The sequence below is a fragment of the Drosophila biarmipes genome, chromosome 2R, assembly GCF_025231255.1.
Source record: "Drosophila biarmipes strain raj3 chromosome 2R, RU_DBia_V1.1, whole genome shotgun sequence".
NCBI lineage: Eukaryota > Metazoa > Arthropoda > Insecta > Diptera > Drosophilidae > Drosophila > Drosophila biarmipes.
In genome coordinates, this window is record NC_066615.1 from 11,253,344 (window position 1) to 11,276,780 (window position 23,437).

The 23,437-nt window shown below is 49.5% G+C and overlaps 6 protein-coding genes across 11 annotated transcripts; 2 read left to right on the forward strand and 4 right to left on the reverse strand.

The window, feature by feature from the left end:
* Nucleotides 1–125: 125 nt before the first annotated feature.
* LOC108030390 (mesoderm induction early response protein 1) lies at nucleotides 126–2,403 on the reverse strand. Its single transcript, XM_017103272.3, has 3 exons — nucleotides 1,633–2,403; nucleotides 973–1,568; nucleotides 126–903 (listed from the first exon to the last, which is right to left on the reverse strand). The coding sequence occupies exons 1-3, from the start codon at nucleotides 2,366–2,368 to the stop codon at nucleotides 469–471; spliced, it is 1,767 nt and encodes a 588-aa protein (XP_016958761.1). The 5' UTR covers nucleotides 2,369–2,403; the 3' UTR covers nucleotides 126–468.
* A 434-nt stretch (nucleotides 2,404–2,837) lies between these two features.
* LOC108030105 (DNA replication licensing factor MCM4) lies at nucleotides 2,838–5,973 on the reverse strand. Its single transcript, XM_017102794.3, has 7 exons — nucleotides 5,836–5,973; nucleotides 5,454–5,767; nucleotides 4,466–5,394; nucleotides 4,036–4,407; nucleotides 3,596–3,962; nucleotides 3,086–3,538; nucleotides 2,838–3,029 (listed from the first exon to the last, which is right to left on the reverse strand). Exons 1-7 carry the CDS (start codon nucleotides 5,906–5,908, stop codon nucleotides 2,934–2,936), a joined length of 2,604 nt encoding a protein of 867 aa, XP_016958283.1. The 5' UTR covers nucleotides 5,909–5,973; the 3' UTR covers nucleotides 2,838–2,933.
* Nucleotides 5,924–13,986, forward strand: LOC108030106 (unconventional myosin-Vb). 6 transcript variants are annotated; one of them, XM_050888147.1, is made up of 18 exons: nucleotides 5,924–6,052; nucleotides 7,040–7,853; nucleotides 7,921–8,159; nucleotides 8,228–8,716; nucleotides 8,772–8,865; nucleotides 8,937–9,163; nucleotides 9,311–9,334; nucleotides 9,575–9,688; nucleotides 9,753–10,639; nucleotides 10,705–11,231; nucleotides 11,293–11,425; nucleotides 11,601–11,698; nucleotides 11,790–11,970; nucleotides 12,032–12,544; nucleotides 12,610–12,741; nucleotides 12,801–13,329; nucleotides 13,388–13,612; nucleotides 13,672–13,986. In XM_050888147.1, exons 1-18 carry the CDS (start codon nucleotides 5,981–5,983, stop codon nucleotides 13,813–13,815), a joined length of 5,442 nt encoding a protein of 1,813 aa, XP_050744104.1. In that variant the 5' UTR covers nucleotides 5,924–5,980; the 3' UTR covers nucleotides 13,816–13,986. The 6 variants fall into 6 exon arrangements, with proteins under 6 accessions (XP_050744104.1, XP_043948329.1, XP_050744105.1 ...); XM_017102795.2 differs by lacking the exon at nucleotides 5,924–6,052 and adding an exon at nucleotides 6,276–6,659; XM_044092394.2 differs by lacking the exon at nucleotides 9,311–9,334.
* A 516-nt stretch (nucleotides 13,987–14,502) lies between these two features.
* Nucleotides 14,503–16,225, reverse strand: LOC108030107 (elongation factor Tu). Its single transcript, XM_017102797.3, has 3 exons — nucleotides 15,679–16,225; nucleotides 14,855–15,620; nucleotides 14,503–14,793 (listed from the first exon to the last, which is right to left on the reverse strand). Exons 1-3 carry the CDS (start codon nucleotides 16,081–16,083, stop codon nucleotides 14,594–14,596), a joined length of 1,371 nt encoding a protein of 456 aa, XP_016958286.1. The 5' UTR covers nucleotides 16,084–16,225; the 3' UTR covers nucleotides 14,503–14,593.
* Nucleotides 16,226–17,697: 1,472 nt separating this feature from the next.
* Nucleotides 17,698–21,051, forward strand: LOC122818142 (papilin-like). Its single transcript, XM_044091639.2, has 7 exons — nucleotides 17,698–17,720; nucleotides 17,775–17,958; nucleotides 18,020–20,044; nucleotides 20,101–20,284; nucleotides 20,371–20,529; nucleotides 20,630–20,746; nucleotides 20,802–21,051. Exons 1-7 carry the CDS (start codon nucleotides 17,698–17,700, stop codon nucleotides 20,948–20,950), a joined length of 2,841 nt encoding a protein of 946 aa, XP_043947574.2. The 3' UTR covers nucleotides 20,951–21,051.
* Nucleotides 21,052–21,086: 35 nt separating this feature from the next.
* On the reverse strand, nucleotides 21,087–23,269 carry LOC108029902 (zinc finger protein 813). Its single transcript, XM_017102392.3, has 3 exons — nucleotides 22,780–23,269; nucleotides 22,352–22,714; nucleotides 21,087–22,293 (listed from the first exon to the last, which is right to left on the reverse strand). The coding sequence occupies exons 1-3, from the start codon at nucleotides 23,188–23,190 to the stop codon at nucleotides 21,271–21,273; spliced, it is 1,797 nt and encodes a 598-aa protein (XP_016957881.1). The 5' UTR covers nucleotides 23,191–23,269; the 3' UTR covers nucleotides 21,087–21,270.
* Between the last annotated feature and the right edge of the window lie 168 nt (nucleotides 23,270–23,437).

The following is a 23,437-nucleotide window of genomic DNA, read 5'->3' on the forward strand; positions in this document are numbered from 1 at the left end:
TAGTTATTTTTGACAACCTTGCTTTCCAAACACAATTAACTTTGTAACTGACTAAAAAAATATTTCGAATCTAAGGACGATTCTTTAACACAATTAGAACTACGAAAACAGGTTCCAGTACTGACTTCACAGATATACATATTACATTTATTGACATTCAACGAAACTCAAGGATTGAGCGAAAATATATTGTATATATAAGCGGTAAGTACTTGGTTCCGGAATCCACACGCACATGTAACAAGTAGACGAATCTTACACTTAACAATAGGGAAATTCTTTCGGGGTATGAGAGATGTCGATCTAAGAATCTGGAATATATATGTTTAGACATATGGTATATTCTACACGTACAGTATGCATATTTATAATGAGTGGTAATGGTAATGAAGCGCCCTGCTAATACTTTGCCTGGCACAACTGAAAGCGCCTGCGCTCGGTGATGATATCGATGAGGGGTGTCGTCCTTTACACAGTGGCCAGATTGGGTTCCTCCTCGACGTTGTTGTCCTCGTCTTCCAGGGGCACCGAAGCGGATGTGGCCCGCTTGCGGCTTCCCCCAGGTGTATTTCCCGCCGCCTGACTCCCAGTCATAATGGAATAACTCTTCGAGGCGGGCTTTCGCGCACAGGCGACGGTATCTCGCTCCAGGGCGGACAAGTCCCCGTTGCTGTGACCATTGCTGCTGTGTGGCGAGCAGCTACCATTGCTGTTTGCTGTTCCGGCTCCAGCCCCAGTCGCAACACCATTTCCATTACCACTCCCATTACCGGCGCCCGCCTCGTTGATGAACACGTCCATGTGATCGATGGTGTCATTTAAAGCAAAGCTCTGATCCCTACGCTCGCTCTTCTTCCACAGGTAGTAGAACTGGACCAGCTCGCGCATGGTTCTGGTGCGCACCTGAAAGAGCCCAACGAGCCCACAGATTACTGGCTAGGGGCGATCGGCTGGCGAGATACGGTCCTTTACCTGGTTCTGACGTATCTGATAGAAGTCCTTGCCGAACCGCTGGATGCCCTCCTCGAACTTCAGGCACTCGTCCTCGGACCAGCTGCTCATCGTGTCGGTGAGGGGCAGGACATTCATGCGCTTGCGTCGCAGAGCCTCCTTAAAATCGTAGCCGCACTGGACGAGCAAATGGAGCGCTTGTTCGTTGTCCTTCACCACCAGCTCCTGATCGGCGACGGCACTGGACGCTGGCGGAGCCTTGGGGGGCGTAGCCGGAGTGGGGGTAGGAGCCGGTGTTTCAGCATTGTCACCAGTAACTGCAGCTTCCTCATCAGCCGCAACGTCTGCACCTCCTTCAGGCGGAACTATTGACCGCGTTTCCTGGATCTTGGCCAGGTACTCCTCAACCTCGCGTTCACTGACTTGGCTGGGCTCCCAGATCAACTGATCCTCGTTCTCGTAGGGCAAAATGTCGCCATATTGTGAGAGCCCCTCGGGAATCTCGGCCTGATAGTCGTGGCCCACCTGAATGATCTTCCGGGCATCGTCCATCTCGGATTCGCTTTCCTCCTCCTCTTCCGCCTCCACTTCATCGAACAGAGTCTGCAGTGGAGTGACTACAAAAGGGTTACATAATACAGGTGTTAATTAGTTTCTTTCTGGGATTAGTTCAAAACCTACATCTTTCGGTTTCCTCGCCGCCGCAGGTTGGTGGTAAGTCTGCGAAGGATTCATCTGGATACAGGTCCAGTAAGTGGGAGCGGTGATGCTTTTTGGAGCCCTCAGAAGGAGGGGATTCCTCCACATCCATAGACGAAACCTCTGCTGTTTCCATGGGCGATGCCAGCTTTTCCGGCAACTCCTTCGGTTCCTCCTGCTCCAGGCTATCGTTTTTCTCCAGTTGCGAGGCGCCGCTCGAGGTGGAGTTGGAAGTGTGAGCCATCTCCGTGTCCAGTTCCTGGTACTGGCGCTTGGTGGCCCGCCGAGCACGTCGTGAACTGCTGCCGGAGCGGTTGGAGCTGCTGACCGCCGGCGAAGGAGCTGAGCCGCCATACTTGGCCAGCAGCTCCTCGATAGGCATCTCGCTCTCCTCGCGCAGCGTGGCTATCTCGTCCTCGGCGCTGTGCGCCTCCATGTCGGCCAGAGCCTCCTCCTCGTTCAGCGTGGCTTCGTCGTCAAAGTCGTTGACCATCATGTCGATGGTGGGCTCAAAGGTGGTGTCCGCCACCGAGGAGGTCGGCGACATGGGCGGCTGGACGCTGGTGCTGGTGTTGTCCGAGCTGGTGGCCGGCGACTTGCGGCGCTCCCGCTTGGTGGGCGTCACGGCCAGGTCGCTGTTGGCCAGGCTGCCGGAGTCCGCCGACGCCTCGGAGGCGCTATGCTGGGAGTGCTCCGACGATTTCCCGAACTCCATCATTTTCCGTACACACAATGTGGCAGCGGCCAGAGCGCCAAAATATCTGCAATTAGCTCGCGCAAATGCACTAAAAAATGGCACAAATGGGGTATTCCTTTTGCGTAGGGGATTCCCTGTAATTTCGAAATGGTCCATAGTTCGATTCTGGTCACACGATCTGTGGAATAAAAGTGTACCTTAAAATAAGGCGAATTAAGAAGTTAAACTAAACGAAATCGCCGTACCGGTAATAAAATTTTACTTTACAGATCTATCAGATTTATTTATTGTTATGGGGCGCACTAAATTGTAAATGAAAATTTTCCTTGAATTCAGTTAAAAATATTTTTCAAACAATCGTGTTAATATTTTAAGATCACGTCTTTAATTAAAGATAACAAATAGGTATGTTTCCAAATATATTTTGTATCATGGATACTACGCCTGTCCCTATTAGAAACATTCTTAAAAAAAATAAAACAATAAAACGTAACTGGACATATTTTATTGAAAAACATTTTTGAAGATGCTCTTAAAAATAGGAATGAATGAGTTGGGGGTTCCGAATGAGATAAATAGTAAAAAATTAACAAATGCGAATGGTGTTCTTTCCCATGACAACAATGGCTCCTTCGTCTTGAACCTCCTTCAGGGCATCCTCGAATTGCTCTCGTGAAATCATCTGAAGTAAATAGTAATTTTAATTATCCGGTTTTAAAAATTAATAATTATACGTACAATTTGGGAACCCTCCTTGATATCGTTGAAAAGTTTCTGGTAGGGAACTGTGAGCACCTTGCCCTTCTTCTTGAGGTTCTCCTTAATGGCCGCCACCAGATCAGCGCGCTTCTTCCGAGCAGCAGTGGATAGACCTGTGGTAAGGATGCCCACATCGATCTTGCCCGAGAGGGGATCCGTGGCAGACTGCTTGAGAGCCTCGCGATGGAGTCGCCAAGCCTCCTCCACGTCCAGCAATTCCACCTGGTTGCTGAGCCGAACCTTGGCGTGCGCCTCCGACAGCCGGATTAGACTCTCCAGCTGACGTGGGTAGGCAGAGATCTGACCACGTCCAGCGCCGACCTTTCGCATATCAACGTAGGCCTGAATCAGACGTTGCTGCGCCTCATCTGACAAAGTGGGCGACAGGTGCTCGCGGGCATAGGCGATGTAGTCCCGCAGAACGCTCATGTCCTGAAATAACGTTTTAAATATGAATAATCAGCAAAGAAGAAAGTAGAAGCCACTTACAAACATCGTATCCTCCTCCTCGTGACGGGTCACATAGTACAGTGACACCAAATGGCTGGCCAGGCGCTTGTCGAAGACCTCATCCTGGGGATCCAGGACCAAGAAGATCAAATCGAAACGGGAGAGCAACGTGTGCGGCAGCTGCACATTATCAATGATGTTCTTGCGCTTGTTCCACTGCGACTCGGCAGGATTGGCCGCTGCCAGGATGGAGGTCCTGGCGTTCAGCTGACAGATGATACCAGCCTTGGCAATACTCAGCGTCTGCTGCTCCATCACCTCGTGGAGCACGCTGCGGGTGGAGTCGTTCATCTTGTCAAACTCGTCGATGCAGCAGACACCATTGTCGGCCAAAACCAGTGCACCTCTGAAGTGAAGGAAACCATGGGGTTTCACAATAAAACGTAAGAACTAAAATTTAAATAGCACTTTATACTCACGTTTGCAGGACCAGCTGGCGAGTCTCCGGGTCCTTGGTCACATAGGCAGTCAAGCCCACAGCCGAAGACCCACGACCGGAGGTGTACTGTGATCGGGGCACGAGATTGAAGACATACTGCAGCATCTGGGACTTGGATGTACCCGGATCACCGCACAACAGGAGGTGAATTTCCGATCTGAAGTTCTGGCGACCAAGTGTGGCATGCTTTTTCTTAGTACCGCCGAAAAGCTGCAGCAATATGCCCTTTTTGATGTCGTCGTTCTCGTAAATAGATGGCGCAATGGCCCTGGCCAGGCGGTCGTAAATGTCCGGCTTTTTGGCCAGCAACTGCAGCAGCTCAACGCGCTCTGGCGGGAAAATGTGATCCTTGCTAAAAGTTATTTAAAATGAGGAAATGTTCTCCCAGCTAGCAACTACGCCATGCTTACCCCTCCTCCTCTTCGTACAGTCGCTTGTTATCCACCTTGCGGAAGTGAACCACATCCACATGGGTCTTGTACACGCTCTTCACCGAAGAGCTGATGCCACCGGTCTTCAGCGGAGTGGCCCTGTAGATGCCAGTGACCGTGACACGATCTCCTGGCTGAACCTTGTCCACCAGATCGTTGTGGGCATACAGCAGCACGTTGTGCGGAGTCTGACCGGCGGCCATGTCATCCGGTGACTCCTGCAGCTTGACAAGTTGTTTGTCTGTGAACTCCGATCGGTTATGGATCAAACGGAAGCAGTGGTTCGTGTTGCAGTTGGTGCACAACGTGGGCTGATTGATGCGACCGCGGTCCACCTCGACGGTGGTGCTGAAGGAACATATGTTGCAGCTGAAGAAGGCCTCGCGCATCTCGGGAATAACGTTCGACGAGCGAATGACCATGCCGCTGATGCTGATCAGCTGGTCCATGTCTTCGGGATTCAAGGAGCGCATATTACGCGTCTTGTCGGCGTTGAAGGGGCGCACCTGAATCTGGTGCTCCAGAAGGGCAGCCGGATATCGCTCAAAGAACATCTCGTTAATGGCCATGTCGAAACCGGGGATAACCTCCTGCGGATAGCAGATCAACTGGCGGTACAGGTCCTGATCAAAAGTCTTCAGATGAGCACAGTTGAGATTCAGATAGGGCTCTTCCAATGTGTGAATCTCCTCCAGCTTTTGCAGATACAGCGGCTGGTTAACATCAATGTTCTCGGAGATCTCGTCCTGCTCGGCACCCGGGTCAATGAAGCGCATTATGAAGGACTTGAACTTTGACTTGCACTGGCTGACAACCACATTGGTGCCCCAGACGACGAGCTGCGGTGCCTGGGAGGATTCGGAGACGGGATCGGTGGTCTCAGAGCCCTTCTCTGAGATGGGTTCCAGCTGCAGAAGGAGCGGAAATCAGTTTAGATTCTAACAATGAGCTGCAGCCTGGAACTTACCCCCGAGCCACCGCCAATGGCCACCTGGCGAATGCGTTTGTCCGTCCGGATATCAGGACGCGCACGCAACGGAGTTCCTCGTATTCCAGAGCGCGGAGTGCGAATGGAGCCCATTGAGCTAGGCGTGCCGTAGTTGAGCGGCGAACTGAGGTCGATCTCGCTCATATTGGCACCCAATCCTTGAGCCGGACTGGTGGCCGGCAAACTAATGTTCCCCGGCGAAGTAGGCGGCAAACTGATGTTGTCCGAGGGTCGGCCTCCTGCCCGGCCGGGACCCATGCGCATGGGCGTCTCTACATCCTGGGAGGCAATGCCTGTGGGCAAAAAGACGCTTGCTTTGCAAAACAGAACACACATTTTGGGACGCCAACAGAAAACTCACCTCTGGTGGGCGTGCGGGCTCCTTGTTTGGGCGTGGCAGCCCCAACACTGGGCGAACGAGCGGGACTTGACATTTCCTTAGAGCTGTATATATATTCAATCTGTGCTGCACGAAAACTAGAGCTGTTGTGACCGAAATTCAGACGATGCGGTGTCGCAGCAGCCCAAGTGCAAATTGGCGGGAAAACGCGGGTTCCAGTGCTGACAAGAACCGTTGGGTGAGTAGCGCAGTGTTGGAAAACACGCAGCAGGGCACTGCGCGCCAAATGTTTCTCGGTTTCCTGGGCGTTTGTCCCAAGAAAATAATGTTTGTCAGCTGTTATTCGACCAACTTCGCAAGACATTCAATGTCTTAAAATATCCCCCAATGGAAATTAGCCCACTTTTTAAACCTGGCCCAAACCGCCGGCCCTTTGGCAACCCTGCCCTTTTGGCAACAACAAAACACCAGTCAGTCGGTCGGTGACAGAGACGGAAGTTTGTTTGTTTTTCTCACATTTTGATTTGTGATCCTGAAATTATCAATGTTTTCGTAAATTGCAAATAACTAATTTTAAGCACATTCGGACTGCAAATTCTAAGTAAAACACACAAAAACTCAACGAAAATGGTCATTTAATCACGGCTGCCAGGGCCTGGAAAAAAGAGCAACCAAAACAGAAAAGGGAATCAAGCTAACGGGATTTATGAGCCCAACTCGCACTCACGCGGAGTAGGAAGAAGGAGAGCAGAGGACGGAGAGGAAGAGCAAGAGGAGGAGGAGTGGGAGTAGGAGTAGAAGGAGCCAGTGGAACCATGTCGAGCGAGGAGATGCTATACGCGCAGGTATTACACAGTATATATTGATGCCCCACAAGTGCATCGTGGCAGATTGCGGCGGTGTCGGTGTCGTCTGCAAATGGTGCCAATATAAAATTGCACCCATAACGAGATTTTGTGTGTGTGTTCGTGAGTGTGCGGGCCACTCTCCAGGTATTGGCCCTGATTTGTTCCCATGACAGGTGATTAGCTATTGATGACTGCATCGCAGCCCCCGAAAAATGTTTGGCTATGATTCACTGAGAGCTGTCTTATCGGTACGGGCATGGGCTGTGTACGATAAGCTCGGCTGTGTTGATAAGACACCGCCGTGGCGGGGGCGTCTTTTGCGATTGGGGTTAACTGCAGGTCACGACACCTACTAATCGACCCTATCTCATTCGCAGGGCGCCAAGATCTGGGTGCCGCATGCGGAGCAGGTGTGGGAGAGTGCCACCTTGGAGGAGAGCTACCGCAAGGGTGCCGGCTTCCTGAAGATCTGCACCGAGTCCGGGAGCCTCAAGGAGGTCAAGCTGAAGGCCGATGGCAGCGACCTGCCCCCCCTGCGCAATCCGGCCATTCTGGTGGGACAGAACGACCTGACCACTCTGTCCTACCTGCATGAACCGGGGGTGTTGCACAATCTGCGTGTCCGCTTCTGCGAGCGCCAGATTATCTACACCTACTGCGGCATCATCCTGGTGGCCATCAATCCGTACGCGGAGATGCCGCTCTACGGGCCGAGCATCATCCGGGCCTACCGGGGTCATGCCATGGGCGATCTGGAGCCGCACATCTTCGCCCTGGCGGAGGAGGCTTACACGAAACTGGAGCGCGAGAACTGCAACCTGAGCATCATCGTCAGCGGGGAGTCGGGAGCGGGCAAGACGGTGTCCGCCAAATACGCCATGAGGTACTTCGCCGCCGTCGGAGGCTCCGAGTCGGAGACGCAGGTCGAGCGCAAGGTGCTGGCATCTTCGCCGATCATGGAGGCCTTTGGCAATGCCAAGACTACTCGGAATGACAACAGCTCCCGCTTCGGAAAGTTCACCAAGCTTCTTTTCCGGAACCAGATGGGTGTAATGTACTTACAGGGCGCCACTATGCACACCTACCTGCTGGAGAAGTCCCGAGTGGTGTACCAGGCGCAGGGAGAGCGTAACTACCACATATTCTACCAGCTGTGCGCGGCCAGGTCCAAGTACCCGGAATTGGTGCTGGGTAATCTTGAAATGGCTCCCTTAATCCAATGCAGAAATATATAGTAAATTTATTCCCTTTATTGCAGACCACCAGGACAAGTTCCAGTTCCTCAACATGGGCGGTGCTCCGGACATAGAACGAGTCTCGGATGCGGACCAGTTCAACGAAACCGTGCAGGCGATGACCGTTTTGGGCTTCTCCATTCAGCAGATAGCGGATATCGTGAAGATCCTGGCAGGCATACTCCACTTGGGCAATATCCAAGTGTCCAAGAAGTTTAACGAGGGCAGCGAGGAAGAGGACACTGACTCCTGCGAGATATTCGTAAGCTATACCTTAACAACACCTATTGTCAGTATATATATGATATATTAATGAATATCCATCCCTAGCATAACGACATCCACCTGCAGATCACCGGCGATCTGCTGCGGGTGAGCGCCGAGGATCTGCGCCGGTGGCTTTTGATGCGTAAGATAGAGTCGGTCAATGAATATGTGCTGATACCGAATAGCATTGAGGCGGCGCAGGCGGCGCGAGACGCCCTGGCCAAGCACATCTATGCGAAACTGTTCCAGTACATTGTCGGTGTGCTGAACAAGAGCCTCAACAACGGTAGCAAGCAGTGCAGCTTCATTGGCGTCCTCGATATCTACGGCTTCGAAACGTTCGAGGTGAACTCGTACGAACAGTTTTGCATAAACTATGCGAACGAGAAGCTGCAGCAGCAGTTCAACCAGCATGTCTTCAAGCTGGAGCAGGAGGAGTACCTCAAAGAGGGCATCACCTGGACGATGATTGACTTCTACGATAATCAGCCGTGCATTGATCTAATTGAATCTCGACTGGGAGTGCTGGACCTCCTTGATGAGGAGTGTAGAGTAGGATTTGATGGATTCTATTATAATATCTGTATCTAATTGTGTGAATCTCTAGATGCCCAAGGGTTCGGACGAAAGTTGGGCTGGCAAGCTCATCGGAAAATGCAGCAAATTTCCGCATTTCGAGAAGCCACGTTTTGGCACCACAAGTGAGAGATTATTCAATATATTACCATATTCATTGGCTATATATCAAATGTTTCAATTCAATTCCTTTCAGGCTTCTTCATCAAACATTTCTCGGACACGGTCGAATATGACGTGAACGGATTCTTGGAAAAGAATCGTGACACTGTCTCCAAGGAGCTGACCCAAGTGCTGAGCGAGTCCAACATGTCGCTGGTCAAGCAGGTGATGACCCTCGAGGAAATAGACACTTTGAGCGTGGACACCGCCAAATCGTCGACCTTGGGCGGTCGTGTCGTGATCAGTGCTGGCCGGAAACAGGTTTGTGATTACCCGAAGGCGCCATGGAACTTATAAATCGAACTGCTTTGTATACCTTGTCCACATGTAATCGTTGTCTTATTGCTATTTGTATTTTCCATACGCTTGTCGTTCGCTCACCGCCAACTCCCTCGGAATGCCCAACAGCAAGGGAACGACACAAGACGAAGAGTTAGTTACCAACCTATTCGAACTTACCGCAAATGACTAATCCAAAAAAGTTAACAAAAAATGTTTAGTTTTAATAATTATTCCTTTTAACAACTTCATAGTTTAATTAATTTTTTTTATATACTAATTCCAATTTAAATTTCACTTACAATTACTCCATTCATTTTTATTTAACATCTACTGTGTGTTTTTATCCATTTAAAAAAGTAGCTTTACTAACTCTTTTTTTCGTATTATAAGGTGGTGCCTTCCAAGCAGCATAGGAAAACAGTGGGTTCGCAGTTTCAGGAGAGTCTTGCCTCGCTGATATCCACGTTACATGCTACAACACCGCACTATGTGCGCTGCATCAAGGTAAGGAAGAGGATGCAGATCTATAGTTCAAAAATGACCCTTAAGCTATGATTTACTCGCGCAGCCCAACGATGACAAGATTGCCTTTAAATGGGAAACGGCCAAGATTATCCAGCAGCTGAGGGCCTGCGGTGTGCTGGAAACGGTCCGCATCTCCGCAGCGGGATTCCCTTCGAGATGGCTTTATCCTGACTTCTATATGCGCTACCAGCTGCTGGTTTACCGCTCCAAGCTCGACAAGAACGACATGAAGCAGTCGTGCCGCAACATTGTGATGAAGTGGATCCAGGACGAGGATAAGTACCGCTTTGGCAACACGCAGATCTTCTTCCGCGCCGGTCAAGTGGCCTTCCTTGAACAAGTGCGGGCAAATCTGCGCAAGAAATACATTACTATTGTGCAGTCGGTGGTGCGTCGGTTCATCTACCGACGCCGTTTCCTGCGTCTCCAAATGGTCATCAATGGCATCCAGAGGCATGCACGCGGCTTTCTCGCCCGGCAGCGTGTCCAGAAGATGCGAGAGGCTCGGGCGGGCTTGATCCTGTCGAAGTACGCTCGAGGTTGGTTATGCCGTCGTCGTTATTTGCGCCTGCGCCATTCAATTTCCGGCATACAGACCTACGCCCGCGGCATGTTGGCCCGTAGCAAGTTCCATGCGATGCGGGATCACTACCGGGCGGTTCAGATCCAGCGTTTCGTTCGTGGTGCCCTGGCGCGGCGCGCTTACCAGAAGCGGCGGCGCAACATCATCATATGCCAGGCGGCAATTCGCAGGTTCTTGGCTCGCCGTCAGTTTAAGCGCATGAAAGCCGAGGCCAAGACCATCAAGCACATAGAGAACAAGTACATGGGTCTGGAAAACAAGATTATATCCATGCAACAGCGCATCGATGAGCTGAACCGCGACAACAGTAACCTGAAGCACAAGACCAGCGAGATCAGCGTCTTGAAGTCCGTATTATAAGCACAAATATTGGTTATTTCCCTAACGGAACCCTTTTTTATTAATTTTGCAGAATGAAGCTTGAGCTGAAAAAGACCCTGGAAGTTGAGTTCAAGAATGTGAAGGCCGCCTGCCAGGACAAGGATCGGCTGATCGAAGCACTAAACAAGCAACTGGAGGCGGAGCGTGATGAGAAGATGCAGCTGCTCGAGGAGAACGGCCATGCGCAGGAGGAGTGGCTCAGCCAGAAGCAGACGTGGCGCCTAGAAAACGAGGAGCTGCGCCGCCAGATTGACGAGATCATCGAGATGGCTAAGAACGCAGAGGTTAGCCAACGCAACCAGGAAGACAGGTTGCTGGCCGAGATTGACAACAGGGAGCTGAACGAGGCCTACCAGCGAGCGATCAAGGACAAGGAGGTGATCGAAAACGAGAACTACATGCTGAAGGAGGAGCTAAGTCGACTCACAGCCGGCAGTTTCAGTTTGCACGGACGCAAGGCTAGCAACGCATCCAGCCAGAATGAGGACGATGTGGGTTACGCCTCGGCCAAGAACACTCTGGAAATCAATCGGCCGCCGGATCTGTTAAGCAAGAATTGTGAGATCACTAGTTAGGAAGTATGTGTAAAGCTAATAATATCTTGTACGTTTTGTTTAAGATTCGTACGACTCCACAAGTATGGTGGTAAAGCTAAGAGCCATCCTCGAGGAGGAGAAGCAGAAGCACAAGAACCTGCAGGAGCAGTACATCAAGCTGGCCAGCCGCCACAAGCCCACCGAGGATTCGTTCCGGTAAGTATTTAGGTCATACCTCGCCAGAATACTGAGACTGCGCTGACACGAGATGCCACCCGAGATCGGTGTGGCTTCCATGCACTGCTACCCCAACTAAAACTTGAACAAAACTCCATTTGTCTACATCTATGTATTACCGCCGCACACTGCTCACCACTCACCACTCACATAGCGTCTCCGAGCTTGAGGTAGAGAACGAGAAACTGCGCAGCGAGTACGATCAGCTGCGAACGAGCATTAAGCACGGTGTTGAGATCAACGAGCTCAATGGTAACCGCCCGCGCACGCAGTGCGACCCTCGGAGTTGTCCTACTGACCCACCTCCCTTTCTCCCCACTCCTTCCACTCTTTGCCATTGCAGCCCAGCATGCCGCGTTGCAGGAAGAGGTACGTAGGCGCCGCGAGGAGTGCATCCAGTTGAAGGCGGTCCTGTTGCAGCAGAGCCAGTCCATGAGATCCCTCGAACCGGAGAGTCTTCAGTTGCGGGGCAACGATGTTAACGAGGTGATGGAGGCATTCCAATCCCAGAAGTTCATCAATCGGTGGGTGATACTCTAAGTAGTGCGTATGCAAAACTAAAACTATTTCTTACCCTATTCTCAGCCAACTGGAATCCGAGCTCAAGGCCATCACTGAGGAGCACAACAGCAAGCTGATTGAGATGACTCAGGAGATCGAAAGGTTAAACAAAGAGAAGGACGAGCTGCAGAAGGTAATCTTCGAGAGCCTCGATGAGTTCGAGGACGCCAACGTGGACACTCTGAAACAGAACGATCGCTACCTGCGCCGTGAACTGCAGAAGGCTGTGGCCGAGTTCCTGCTCGTGCAGGAAGAACTGAAGCTGGCGCATGCCAAGCTAAAGGCTTATCGCCAGGATGGCGGACAGTTGGAGCACAAGCTGGAGGAGGAGATGAGCCGCAACAAGCCCAACGGCACGGCCACCGACGTGGGCGCAAATGTGACCAAGCAAAGATCTCAAAATCCGCAGGGTCTCATGAAGTTCCACAGCAGCGATCTGGACAAGATCCTCCAGCGCCTGCTGAGCGCCCTGACTCCACGCACAGTGGTCGGTCTCTTACCTGGTTTCCCAGCCTATCTCATCTTTATGTGTATTCGGTGGGTTATTAATGTGAGGGAGGATTATGGTTATCTTTACTAATGTAACTCATTTTCCTAACCAGCTATACCGATCTGACCAATGCCGACGATGATGTGCGCGAGTTGCTCAGCAAGTTCGTGATACAGATCAAGAAAATGCACCGCACGCCGCATCCCATTGAGAACCGCGTTATTTGGCTCGTCAACTCCATTACGTAAGTCCTTGAAAACCCTGCGACACCAATGATTAAGCAAACCTTTGTCCCCCATTTAGACTGCTTAATCTTCTAAAGCAATACGGCGATGTGGAGGAGTACGTAAAGTTCAACACTGAGAAGCAGAATCAGCAGCAGCTGAAGAACTTTAATCTGTTTGAGTACCGTCGCGTGATTCTTGACCTAATAGTGAATCTGTACCAGGCGCTGATCATGCAGATTCAGGGTCTGTTGGACCCGAAAATAGTGCCAGCGATACTCAACAACGATGAGATTCAGCGCGGACGGCAGGCGCACGGGATGCGCAGTCGAGCGCCGTCGATTGGAGCATCCTCGTCGCCGGAGCACGGCGGTGGCCCGGCCTGGAAGCAGCTGATCGGACAGCTGGAGCACTTCTACAAGCAGTTCCAGCACTTTGGCCTGGACAACTGCTATGCCGAGCAGATATTCCATCAACTACTTTACTTCATATGCGCTGTGGCGCTCAATTGCCTCATGCTCAGGGGCGACATTTGCATGTGGGAGACGGGCATGATAATCCGCTATAACATCGGCTGCATTGAGGATTGGGTGCGCAGCAAAAAGATGGTAGGTCAAGATTTCTTAATACGAAAGTTTCTATTTTAACTTGTTCGGAATATTTCAGTCGAACGATGTGCTGGCCCCGTTGGCGCCTCTGAATCAGGTCTCCCAGCTGCTGCAGTCCCGGAAGAGCGAGCAGGATGTCCAGACCATATGCGATCTGTGCACTTCGCTGAGCACGGCACAGGTGCTCAAGGTGATGAAGTCCTACAAGCTGGATGACTACGAGAGTGAGATAACGAACGTGTTTTTGGAGAAACTGACCAAGGAACTGAATGCCCGACAAATGGTATGTTTAATAAACCCTCTGAATAAACATTTCCCTAATAGGACGATTCTATCCCACAGCAAAAGAGCAATAGCGACGAATTTACCATCGACCAGAAGTTCATCCAACCCTTCAAGGTGGTCTTCAGGTACAGCGACATCAAGCTGGAGGACATTGATCTGCCGTCACATCTCAACCTGGATGAGTTTCTCACAAAGATTTGAGCGTTGTGGGAGAGCCCAATGTCGGTCGAAAACGTTGCCATTTATGATGACATGACACACCGCTTTCTTTTTGTGTATTATACGAGTATAACGATTGTAGAAATTATTAATGTTCTTATATTTAGAGAATCTATTAGCTAATGAAACCATGCTTAGCGCAGTTTTGCCGAAGTCCGTGTAGTTCCTGTTTAGTTTAAATTACCCTCCTGTTTGCATTCCTTTGTAACCATTTCGAGTATCCAACGGCACCCGTCCCAAGTTGCCAAAAGTTAGTTTTTGTTGTACGAACTATTTGTAGCAAAAGCAATGGAAGGTTAAGAACCAACCTTTAAATGTGAAACGCAATAAGTGCCGGGAGTTAGACTCCGACCATAAAAAGAGCATTCCTTGCCTGAACCTTGTACCTTAGAACATAAATATGATATATAATATATATACAATGAATGTACTTAACCAGGCCGATTTGTTGCCTTAAAGAAAAGCTTGTAACACCGAAACTACAGATGATAGACTAAGACTCATAGAGAACACCGAAGCATTGCTGTTGAATTCCATATATTTATGTATTCTCATTTTCTGTGTAGCTTGTAACTTGTTATGTGTGTTACTCGGCCATGTCAGAAGACTATTAAATAGATTATCAAACCCAAAATACGTTGGCATTTGTGTTTGAAACATTCCAAGCAATTTACCTAAACACATAATATTTATATTAACAAATCAAGTACGCATGTATAAGAGCAGCATTATGAATTTTTACAAATATAATGGCGAGTCGTTAGCAATCCACTAGTACTTTTGATAACTTGTTCTTGGGCAGGTCGAGGGAGGGCAGCCGCTGCGTGACCATTCCGGTGGCCACGGTGGCTCCGTTCTCGCGAATCGTGAAGGCTTGGCCCGGCGTCATGACCATTTTCCGCAGCAGGGTGACCCGCACCTGGCCATGCTCACCGGGCATCAGCATTGCTTCGCTTGGAACTGAAATTAAATGGGTTTTAATGAGTATTTTAAACTGACATCTTATGATGTGGTCTCTTACCTATGTCGATTCGTGCCGGAACATTCCACGTCTGGCTGAAGAGCTGCTGAATGTATTTGGAGAGCATGGGCTTGACGCGTCCGCCCTCGGCGCGCGACAGCAAGTACATGGAGCCCTCAAAGTGGTTGGAAATATCCTCGGAGCCCGTCGCACACAGCAGCATGCCCCGCTCCACGGCGGATATCTTAATGCCTCGCAGCAGGGCGCCCACATTCTCGCCAGCCTGCGCCTGGGGCACGCTCTTCCGGAAGATCTGGATGTCGCTGATGCTCGTCTTCAGGTTCTGATTGAAGCCCAGCAGATCGGCATCCGCGTTCCGGGGAATGGTGCCCCTCTTGATGGTGCCCACGACCACGGTTCCTCTGCCGGGCACCGTAAAAGCATTGTCAATGGGTAGGATAAATGGAGAGGTGATATCACGCTGTGGCGTTGGGATGTAGGAATCGCACTGCTCCAATAGCTTCTCAATGGACGGAACGCCAAATTCTGACTGGTCTTCACGAAGAGCCAGCAAGGCGGAACCACAAATCACGGGGCTATTCACACCATCAAAACCAAAATCGCTCAGCATCTCTCGCATCTCGATTTCAACCAGTTCCAGCACCTCTTGGTCCACCAAGTCGGCTTTGTTTATGAAGACTACAATGCGCTGAATGCCCACTTGCTTGGCTAGCAGCAGGTGCTCCCGCGTCTGCGGCATCTGGCCATCGGTGGCGGCAACCACCAGGATAGCGCCATCCATTTGGGAGGCGCCCGAGATCATGTTCTGCGGTTTGCAAGAGAAGAGGCGTTAGTCATGTTACAAAACCATTATCTTACCATACTTTTATGTAGTCCGCATGACCTGGGCAGTCCGTGTGGGCATAGGTGCGCTCCGTGGTGGCATAGCCAATGTGGCAGGCATTTATAGTTATGCCGCGCGCCTTCTCCTCGGGCGCTCGATCGATCTGGTCGTAGGAAAGGTACTCCGCCAGCCCCTTCTGGGATTGTATCCTGGTTATGGCGGCGGTAAGGGTGGTTTTGCCGTGGTCCACGTGCCCAATGGTGCCCACATTGCAGTGCGGCAGCTCGCGCAATCCGGTGGCTGGATTTTTATCCGCACTGGTGGCCAGTAGTCGAGCTCCCCTCCAGCGGTTTTCCTTGGCTCCGGCGCGGATCAGTGCCTGGTTGATCCGATGCCGGAACACTGCGTCACATTGACGCCACAACTTTGGCAGCAGTCCACTCATCGCTCCCCTGAAGATCCGAAAACCGGGTGCAGGGCACAGCACGTAACAACCAAAACAACAACAGCTGCTTGGCCAGTGTTGAGAAGCAGCAAAATTTCTAAAATGTTGATAAGACGGGAGAATTGGAATTTTGTTTGACTTTTAAAGTACAACGAAAATGTATACCAAGTGCCCAACAGTTTAAAAGTGCATTTTGGCTATTTAAAGTCCAGGAAGTACACAGTTGATTATATTTATTTATTTAAAAGTATGCCCATTTATGTTTTTTTTATACCCTTGCAGAGGTTATAATGATTTCAGTCAGAAGTTTGCAACGCAGTGAAGGAGACGTTTCCGACCCCATAAAGGATATATATTCTTGATCAGCGTCACAAGACGAGTCGATCTAGCCATGTCCGTCCGTCTGTCCGTCCGTCTGCCCGTCCGTCTGCCCGTCCGTCTGTCCGTCCGTCTGTCCGTCCGTTGCTACGCAAACTAGTCTCTCAGTTTTAAAGCTATCGGGCTGAAAGTCTTCTTTCTATTGCAGGTAGTATATAAGTCGGAACCAGCCGGATCGGACAACAATATCTTATAGCTCCCATAGGAACTATCGGGGAAAAAATTGTTAAAAAATTATATCTTTCGTGTTTTTTTTTTTTTGGATATCACATTTTTAAATTAATTCTGAGTTTCGAATTAAATTTTATCAAAATCGGAAGACTATTTCATATAGCTCCCATAGGAACAATCGAAAAATTAGTGGTAAAATAATATTGAAAAATTATATCTTCGGTGTTTTTAAACTTATAACCTCCTACGCTTTTTTTTACGCATTTTTTATTTGGCTTTCGGCTTGCCGAAGTTAACTTCCTTTCTTGTTTATAATTAAATTTTGAATCTATAATCTAAATTATTTGAGAAGAAACATTTTTCCAATTAAGACGAAAGTACTCTCAAGTTTTTTCGAGAACCCGCGATTTTAAACTATATAAAAGGATATAATGTGCTCAAACCAAAAATAGTAACGAGATAAAACGATAATAGTACATGTGTATATAATTAAATTTAAACGTGAAACATGTTATTCAAGCATGGCGCAAGTGTTGTCAATAAAATGTTGAAATCCACCAACTATATAAAATATTTATAAATAAATCATCTACCACCTTTTGGCTATTTGGTTTGTCAATGGCATTTCCTGTACAACTAAGAAACAAATTGTAAGACTAAACTAAAGCAAGCTTAAAATCACGAAAGAAATATCTCAGTAAATACATTTGCCTAAGCTTTTATTTTTACGGACATCTAAAGATTACTAAATAAGTGATACATACTTTTTATATATATACATAAATTTCTAATCTCTCTCTTTAAAATCAAAAATAACCAAAAAGCTAGACTATAGTCTATCACCTCCTGCATTGTTTTTGCTGGAATGTACAAACTTTTTGCTGCATTTAATACTGGAAATGGCTCTACATAAATTTGGGAACTTTCGCGTTGAGGAGATCAGTTGTCGTTGGGTTCTCACAACCAAAAGGTGCTGGCTTCCGGTGGAATATAATTTGAAAGGGCATTAAGTGAGCATATTTCCGGTGAATCACATTTTAAATAAGGACATCAAATATCGTCCTTATGGATTTGTCAAGACGCTTTTGGTAAGTTTTTGATAGTGGTTCTCTTAGATTATTTCATTAACTTTCTGTTGACAGCTCCACTGCCTTAGTGGCACTTATAGTGGTGGCAGGCATCCGGGATTCCCATTGCAATTTCTGTCAGCTTGGTCCACTGCAGAGTATAGCAAGTTTAACAAACAAGGGTTCGCCGCAGGACTTTCAGAGGGACGGAGGAAGGCATCCAGAGGACCTTGACTGGCTTCTCTCCGAGTGGAGCGGGGTGGGTCTCTGCCACTCAAAAGCAGCCAAATTTTGTATATATATTTCTTATCATCTTTCAGTGCCAAGCATGCGATCAGGAAACCGAGACCCGCTCGGCGATTTGCGCTGATAAGGACGGAAAAGTGTATCCGCAACAGCTCTGCCGGTTGGCAGTCCCAGAACTCGTCCGTCCTTGCGAGTCGCTGAGGGCCCAAGCCAAGTGGTTTTCCTCGGAGTGGACCACTTGCTCCGCTACCTGTGGAAAGGGCATCCAGACCCGGCTCGTATTCTGCGAGGTGCTCCACGGCCAGACGATAACTCCACAAGGGAACACTATGTGCGACCAGGCGTCGAAGCCCGTTTCCCAACAGGATTGCGTAGTTGAATGCTCCTATCTGGATAAAAAGAATAACGCCACCAAAGAATCTCCTGAGTCGAGTGAGGACATCTGTGCGCTGCCCCCCAAGATAGGTAGTTGTTTCGGAAGTATGCTCAATTGGTACTACGACACTGAGATTCAGTCGTGTGTCCAGTTTTTCTACGGCGGTTGCGGTGGCAATGGAAACCGCTTCGCCACTGAGGAATCCTGCTTGATGCGTTGCAAGCCCCGTGTGCTGACCACCCCCAAGCCCAACCTAGCACTCCCTACACCGTCTTTGGAACAGTGTGAACAGCCTGCCGATGCAGGTGAGTGCGGGGATTGGGTCCTGAAGTGGAACTATAATTCCACTGAGGGTCGCTGTAAGCAGTTCTACTACGGCGGATGCGGAGGCAACGAAAACCGATTTGAATCCGCCGAGGAATGCTCATTCCGCTGCGAGCAGGGAGCAGTGGAGAAGCAGCCGGAGCAGGAACCACTACCGGAAAATAGTCCAAGCTTTTCTTACACCACCAGCTCCAATCAAGCTCCTCCTACTCCAGCTTCAAATGTATCTTTAGCTGTGAGCCAGTGTGAACAGCCTGCTGATGCCGGTGAGTGCGGGGATTGGGTCCTGAAATGGAGCTACACTTCCACAGAGGGTCGCTGTTATCAGTTCTACTACGGCGGATGCGGGGGCAATGATAACCGCTTCGAGTCCGAGGAGGAATGCTCAACTCGCTGCGAACAGGGAACTGTGGTGAAGCAACAGGAAGAGGAGCCGTCGCCCAGCTCCTCCGACATATCCAGCCCCGATCTAGAAATCCCTTCTCCAACTCCAGATGTATCTCCATCTGAGGACCAGTGTGAGCAGCCTGCCGATGCAGGTGAATGCTTTAATTGGGTCCTGAAGTGGAACTATAATTCCACAGAGGGTCGCTGTAAGCAGTTCTACTACGGCGGATGCGGGGGCAATGATAACCGCTTCGAGTCCGAGGAGGAATGCTCAGCTCGTTGCGAACGGGGAGCTTATGAGAACCAACAGAAAGAGAATTCGCTGCCGGAAAGTAATCCCAACATCTCCGACACCTCTAGTCCCAATCTAGGAGTCCCTTCTCCAAGTCCAGATGTATCTTTTGCTGTGAACCAGTGTGAACAGCCCGCTGCTGCAGGTGAATGCGGGGATTGGGTCCTGAAGTGGAGCTACAGTGACGCAGAGGGTCGCTGTAATCAGTTCTACTACGGCGGATGCGGGGGCAATGATAACCGCTTCGAGTCCGAGGAGGAATGCTCAGCTCGCTGCGAACAGGGAGCCGTAAAGAAGAAACTGGAACCACTGCTGGAACGCAAACCTACCTCCTCCGACACCTCCAAGTGCTTCCTGGCATCCGAGCCGGGCCACTGCTTCGAGGACAAGATTCGCTGGTACTACAACAGCCAACTGGGACTCTGCGACGAGTTCGTCTACACCGGCTGTGGCGGCAATTCCAACAACTACGCCAGCGAAGAGGAGTGCCAAAACGAATGCCGTGATGCCCAGACCACCTGTGCACTGCCACGTGTCGAGGGCCGATGCAATGACCTCTCCAGGCGCTGGTACTTCGATGAGTCCAGCGGCGGATGCCACGAGTTCGAGTTCACCGGGTGCCGCGGTAATCGCAACAACTTCCTGACGGAGAACGAATGCCTCGCATACTGCCGAAGTCCAGAAGAAGTGGAATCTGCTGAACTACCGCCTCCAGCACCCGTAAGAGTATTATATATTTTACATTCCACATTTTCTTATAGATATCTCTGTTTTAGATCTATTCCCAGTGCAACGCCCCTCCGCAGGCGGGTGGATGCGATGATCGCATTAGTGCCTGGTTCTACGATAATAAATTCAAGGTCTGCACGATTTTCACCTACAGCGGTTGCGGCGGAAACGGAAACCGCTTCGAGACGCGCGAGAAGTGCGAGAAGCAGTGCAGGGATGTTCCCGCTTTGGGTAGGTGCCTCAGTTTGCCCCCCTTTTCAAGGGTTTCTACTTTGTGATCGAGTAAAGAACATTATTTTTTTTGATTTGACCCACAGTTGATGTCCATGCCGCACTGAAGTTGGATTGGAAGAATAGCTACACAAGCGGCTCTACCATTTCCATGACCTGCCTCGTACAAGGCTATCCAGAACCCCATGTGAACTGGAGCAAGGACGACGTGCCCCTTTACAACAGTGAGCGGATTCAAATTGCACGTGAGTGGTGCCTCTCTTAAGACATAAATATTATTATATTATATATATGATATTTTTCTAAAATGTTTAAAATAATATTGCATCTTCTTCCTATCAACAGCCAAGCTAAATAGTCTGGTGCTGAGGGCTGCGACCCCTGATGATTCGGGCAACTACACCTGCACAGCCAATAATGGGTTCACTCAGGCTAGTGCCGAGGCCACTGTGTTTATTCCCTGTAAGTAAAGTCTTTTCGACTTGTGTCGTTACTAAATGTCTTTATATTTTTGCAGCTGATGTACAGGTGCCTCCGGGGTGCTCGGACTTCCCATTCTTTTCCAACTGCCATATGGTCGTCCAGAACTTCCACTGTAACAACCCATACTTCAAAAATTCGTGCTGCCGTTCTTGCACTTTGGCCGGGCAAATTGCGCACAACTAGACTGCGTTATCATTTTAAAATCATTTGAAACAAATTAAATATAAATCAAACCCTATATAAACAGGGTTTTTCAACCTCATTTCAAAACAAAGCAAACGAGAAGACATTGTTTGTATGTAAAGAATATTTTTTTACACAAATTGCACTTTTTAAGCTTGGAAGTTTTTAAAATGTAAATGTAATGTAAGACAAAAAGTAAGTCTTGTGGTCTTAATATAATAATAAAATAGTAATTGAATACAACAAAAATACAAAAATAATCACTTTTTTCTAGAATAGTCATATTACTATATTACCTTATACTTATTTGTAAATATCTTTTATTTGTTGGGAATGTTTTCGGGCTTGGGGAATGTTTGTGCAAAAAAAGCATCGCTCGTCGTCTCCGCCACCTTTAGAGTGCTCTTGATGATCTTGTGGGTGCGGCGCATGTGGACGCCCAAACTAACGCGCTCCGAGAAACGCGTCGTGCAGAGGGTGCACTGCAGCGTCTTTTCCTTGTGAATGTGGCGGTGTTTGACCAGGGCGTTGGCATTGGTAAAGGTCTTTTGGCAGACCTCGCACACCTTGTCGCGGATGTTGAGGTGCGCCTTCACGTGGTCCTTGAGGTCGCGCTTGGTCAGAAAGTCCTTGGGGCACATGTCGCACTTGAAGGCCCGAATCTTGGTGTGCACTGCCGTCACGTGGGTGGTCATTTGAATCTTCTGCTTGAATGACTTGCCGCAGAACTCGCAGACAAAAGGCTTGGCCACGTGCTTCTCGTCGTGGGTGCGCTTGTGCACGGCCAGTTGGTTGCCAAAGGCAAAGCTCCGGCTGCAGATGTCGCAGACGAACGTCTTGCTCATGTGCACCCGCTGGATGTGCTGCTGCAGGTGGCACCTGCGGTCGAAATGCAGCTCGCACAGCGTGCACCCGAACCAGCCACCCACGCCCATCTTGTGATCCCGGAACTGATGGGCCTGCAGGGCGTGATCCGTGCTGAAGGCGTTATCGCAAACTTCACACTTGAGCTTCTGACGGTATGATTTGGTGGGCATGAAGCTCTTGCATCGCTCGATGTATCGCTTCTCGGCCAGCGAAAGACCCACCGATTGCACGTCAGTGAGGGTTTTTATCCGCCGCGAATACCATTTGCGCATGGTCTGAATACTGTCGTACACATCGTAGTGGGTGACCAGACCCAGCGAAAACTCCGCAGTCAGCAGGTCTGTGATCTCTATGAGCGACGACTTGCGTTCATGTAGATTGCAGAAGTACTTGTGCGCCGGATCGTACAGTTGGGGGAACTTGGAGTACAGGTCAATGAACAAGGTGGTCAGTCGGTTCTCCTCGGTAAACACCAGCTGCCGAAGGGGTAAACATTAGAGTTGTTAAGATCACTGGTGCATCAGTCGAACCCACCTTAATTTTGCCATCGCCGTCATCCTCATCGCTCTCGGCGTCCTCCAGACTCCCGCGCTCGGCCAGAAAGCCATACTTCCCATGGTAGTACAGTGGAACCTTGGTCAGTTTCTGAGTCTTCATCTGCCGCGTAATAGCGGCATACTGCGCATGCAGACTTGCGATGCACTTCTTCAGCTTGTACGTCGTAAGGTTGAGGTTCACAGTGGCCTTCAATTTGTCCAGCATATCTTCGTAGGCAGCTGTGCGCACCTGCTTGTTCTTGTAGGACTCATCAGAAGGATCCCAGAGGCAGGTGTGCTGCTTGTACAGCTCGATGAATTGGGTGATCCGTGGACTGCGTCGGTAGAAGGTGGGATTGAACTGCCAAGGAGCAAAGCATCTGATTGAATTGGTGGTTTTGGTTTATGGTAATCACAGTGGCTTACTTTGGAAAGGGGAGCGAAGTTTGTGGCATCGGAGGTGTTCAGTTCGCAGTCCACTGGGATGAAGGAGCAATCCACCTCTTCCTCGTCGTCCTCCTCCTCGCTGGCGTCTTCGTCCTCTGAGGAGGCAGGCAAGTCAACGAACATGTCCTCGGCCAGGCAATCCTCCGGTGGCTGCTCCACTATGAACACCTTTGCTGGCGAAACACTGCACTCGCTTTCGGCGTTCGAAGTATATCCGGAAGCAGCCAACTCCATCGCTTCCGGATGCGATCCCAGGTGCTCCTTGATGTGCAGGATGAACTCCCGCCACCGCTCGAGTTCCATCTCCACGAAGCAATCATTTGTGTGCGCACAAGTCAAAACAAAGTGCTCGTAGTTGTCCCTGGCCAGAATATTCCCGCAAATCACCATAGTTTGCTTAAACAAAAAGAGTCCAATGCGAAGACGCACAACAACGCCATGTATCGATAAACACCTGCTGGTCAGTGTTGTGCAATCGCTCGGGGAATTCCATTGATAAAAGGGGTATCCACAAGATATTAAAAGAAAAGATATTTTAACTTACTTGCACGCGAAATAAAAATTTACTTTATTTTGACCATTAAAAGATCTTTGTAGCTTCTTTTTAAATTAGTAGTTAGGTAATTTTACAGTTTGT

Excerpts from the sequence above, each read along its gene's own strand:
- LOC108030106 (XM_050888147.1), top strand. The coding sequence starts at position 5,981 with ATGCGGTGTCGCAGCAGCCCAAGTGCAAATTGGCGGGAAAACGCGGGT. Across the intron at positions 9,335-9,574 it reads GGAACGACACAAGACGAAGA|GTGGTGCCTTCCAAGCAGCA; the intron begins GTTAGTTACCAA and ends TCGTATTATAAG. Across the intron at positions 13,330-13,387 it reads GGGTGCGCAGCAAAAAGATG|TCGAACGATGTGCTGGCCCC; the intron begins GTAGGTCAAGAT and ends GGAATATTTCAG.
- LOC108030107 (XM_017102797.3), bottom strand. The coding sequence starts at position 16,083 with ATGAGTGGACTGCTGCCAAAGTTGTGGCGTCAATGTGACGCAGTGTTC. Across the intron at positions 15,621-15,678 it reads GTCATGCGGACTACATAAAA|AACATGATCTCGGGCGCCTC; the intron begins GTATGGTAAGAT and ends TGCAAACCGCAG. Across the intron at positions 14,794-14,854 it reads TCCGGCACGAATCGACATAG|TTCCAAGCGAAGCAATGCTG; the intron begins GTAAGAGACCAC and ends ATTTAATTTCAG.
- LOC108030390 (XM_017103272.3), bottom strand. The coding sequence starts at position 2,368 with ATGATGGAGTTCGGGAAATCGTCGGAGCACTCCCAGCATAGCGCCTCC. Across the intron at positions 1,569-1,632 it reads CGGCGAGGAAACCGAAAGAT|TCACTCCACTGCAGACTCTG; the intron begins GTAGGTTTTGAA and ends ACCCTTTTGTAG. Across the intron at positions 904-972 it reads ATCAGATACGTCAGAACCAG|GTGCGCACCAGAACCATGCG; the intron begins GTAAAGGACCGT and ends GGGCTCTTTCAG.
- LOC122818142 (XM_044091639.2), top strand. The coding sequence starts at position 17,698 with ATGGATTTGTCAAGACGCTTTTG. Across the intron at positions 17,721-17,774 it reads GATTTGTCAAGACGCTTTTG|CTCCACTGCCTTAGTGGCAC; the intron begins GTAAGTTTTTGA and ends TTCTGTTGACAG. Across the intron at positions 17,959-18,019 it reads TTCTCTCCGAGTGGAGCGGG|TGCCAAGCATGCGATCAGGA; the intron begins GTGGGTCTCTGC and ends ATCATCTTTCAG.
- LOC108030105 (XM_017102794.3), bottom strand. The coding sequence starts at position 5,908 with ATGTCAAGTCCCGCTCGTTCGCCCAGTGTTGGGGCTGCCACGCCCAAA. Across the intron at positions 5,768-5,835 it reads AGCCCGCACGCCCACCAGAG|GCATTGCCTCCCAGGATGTA; the intron begins GTGAGTTTTCTG and ends TTTTGCCCACAG. Across the intron at positions 3,963-4,035 it reads CGCCAGCTGGTCCTGCAAAC|AGGTGCACTGGTTTTGGCCG; the intron begins GTGAGTATAAAG and ends CCTTCACTTCAG.
- LOC108029902 (XM_017102392.3), bottom strand. The coding sequence starts at position 23,190 with ATGGTGATTTGCGGGAATATTCTGGCCAGGGACAACTACGAGCACTTT. Across the intron at positions 22,715-22,779 it reads ACTTCGCTCCCCTTTCCAAA|TTCAATCCCACCTTCTACCG; the intron begins GTAAGCCACTGT and ends GCTCCTTGGCAG. Across the intron at positions 22,294-22,351 it reads ACGGCGATGGCAAAATTAAG|CTGGTGTTTACCGAGGAGAA; the intron begins GTGGGTTCGACT and ends CCCCTTCGGCAG.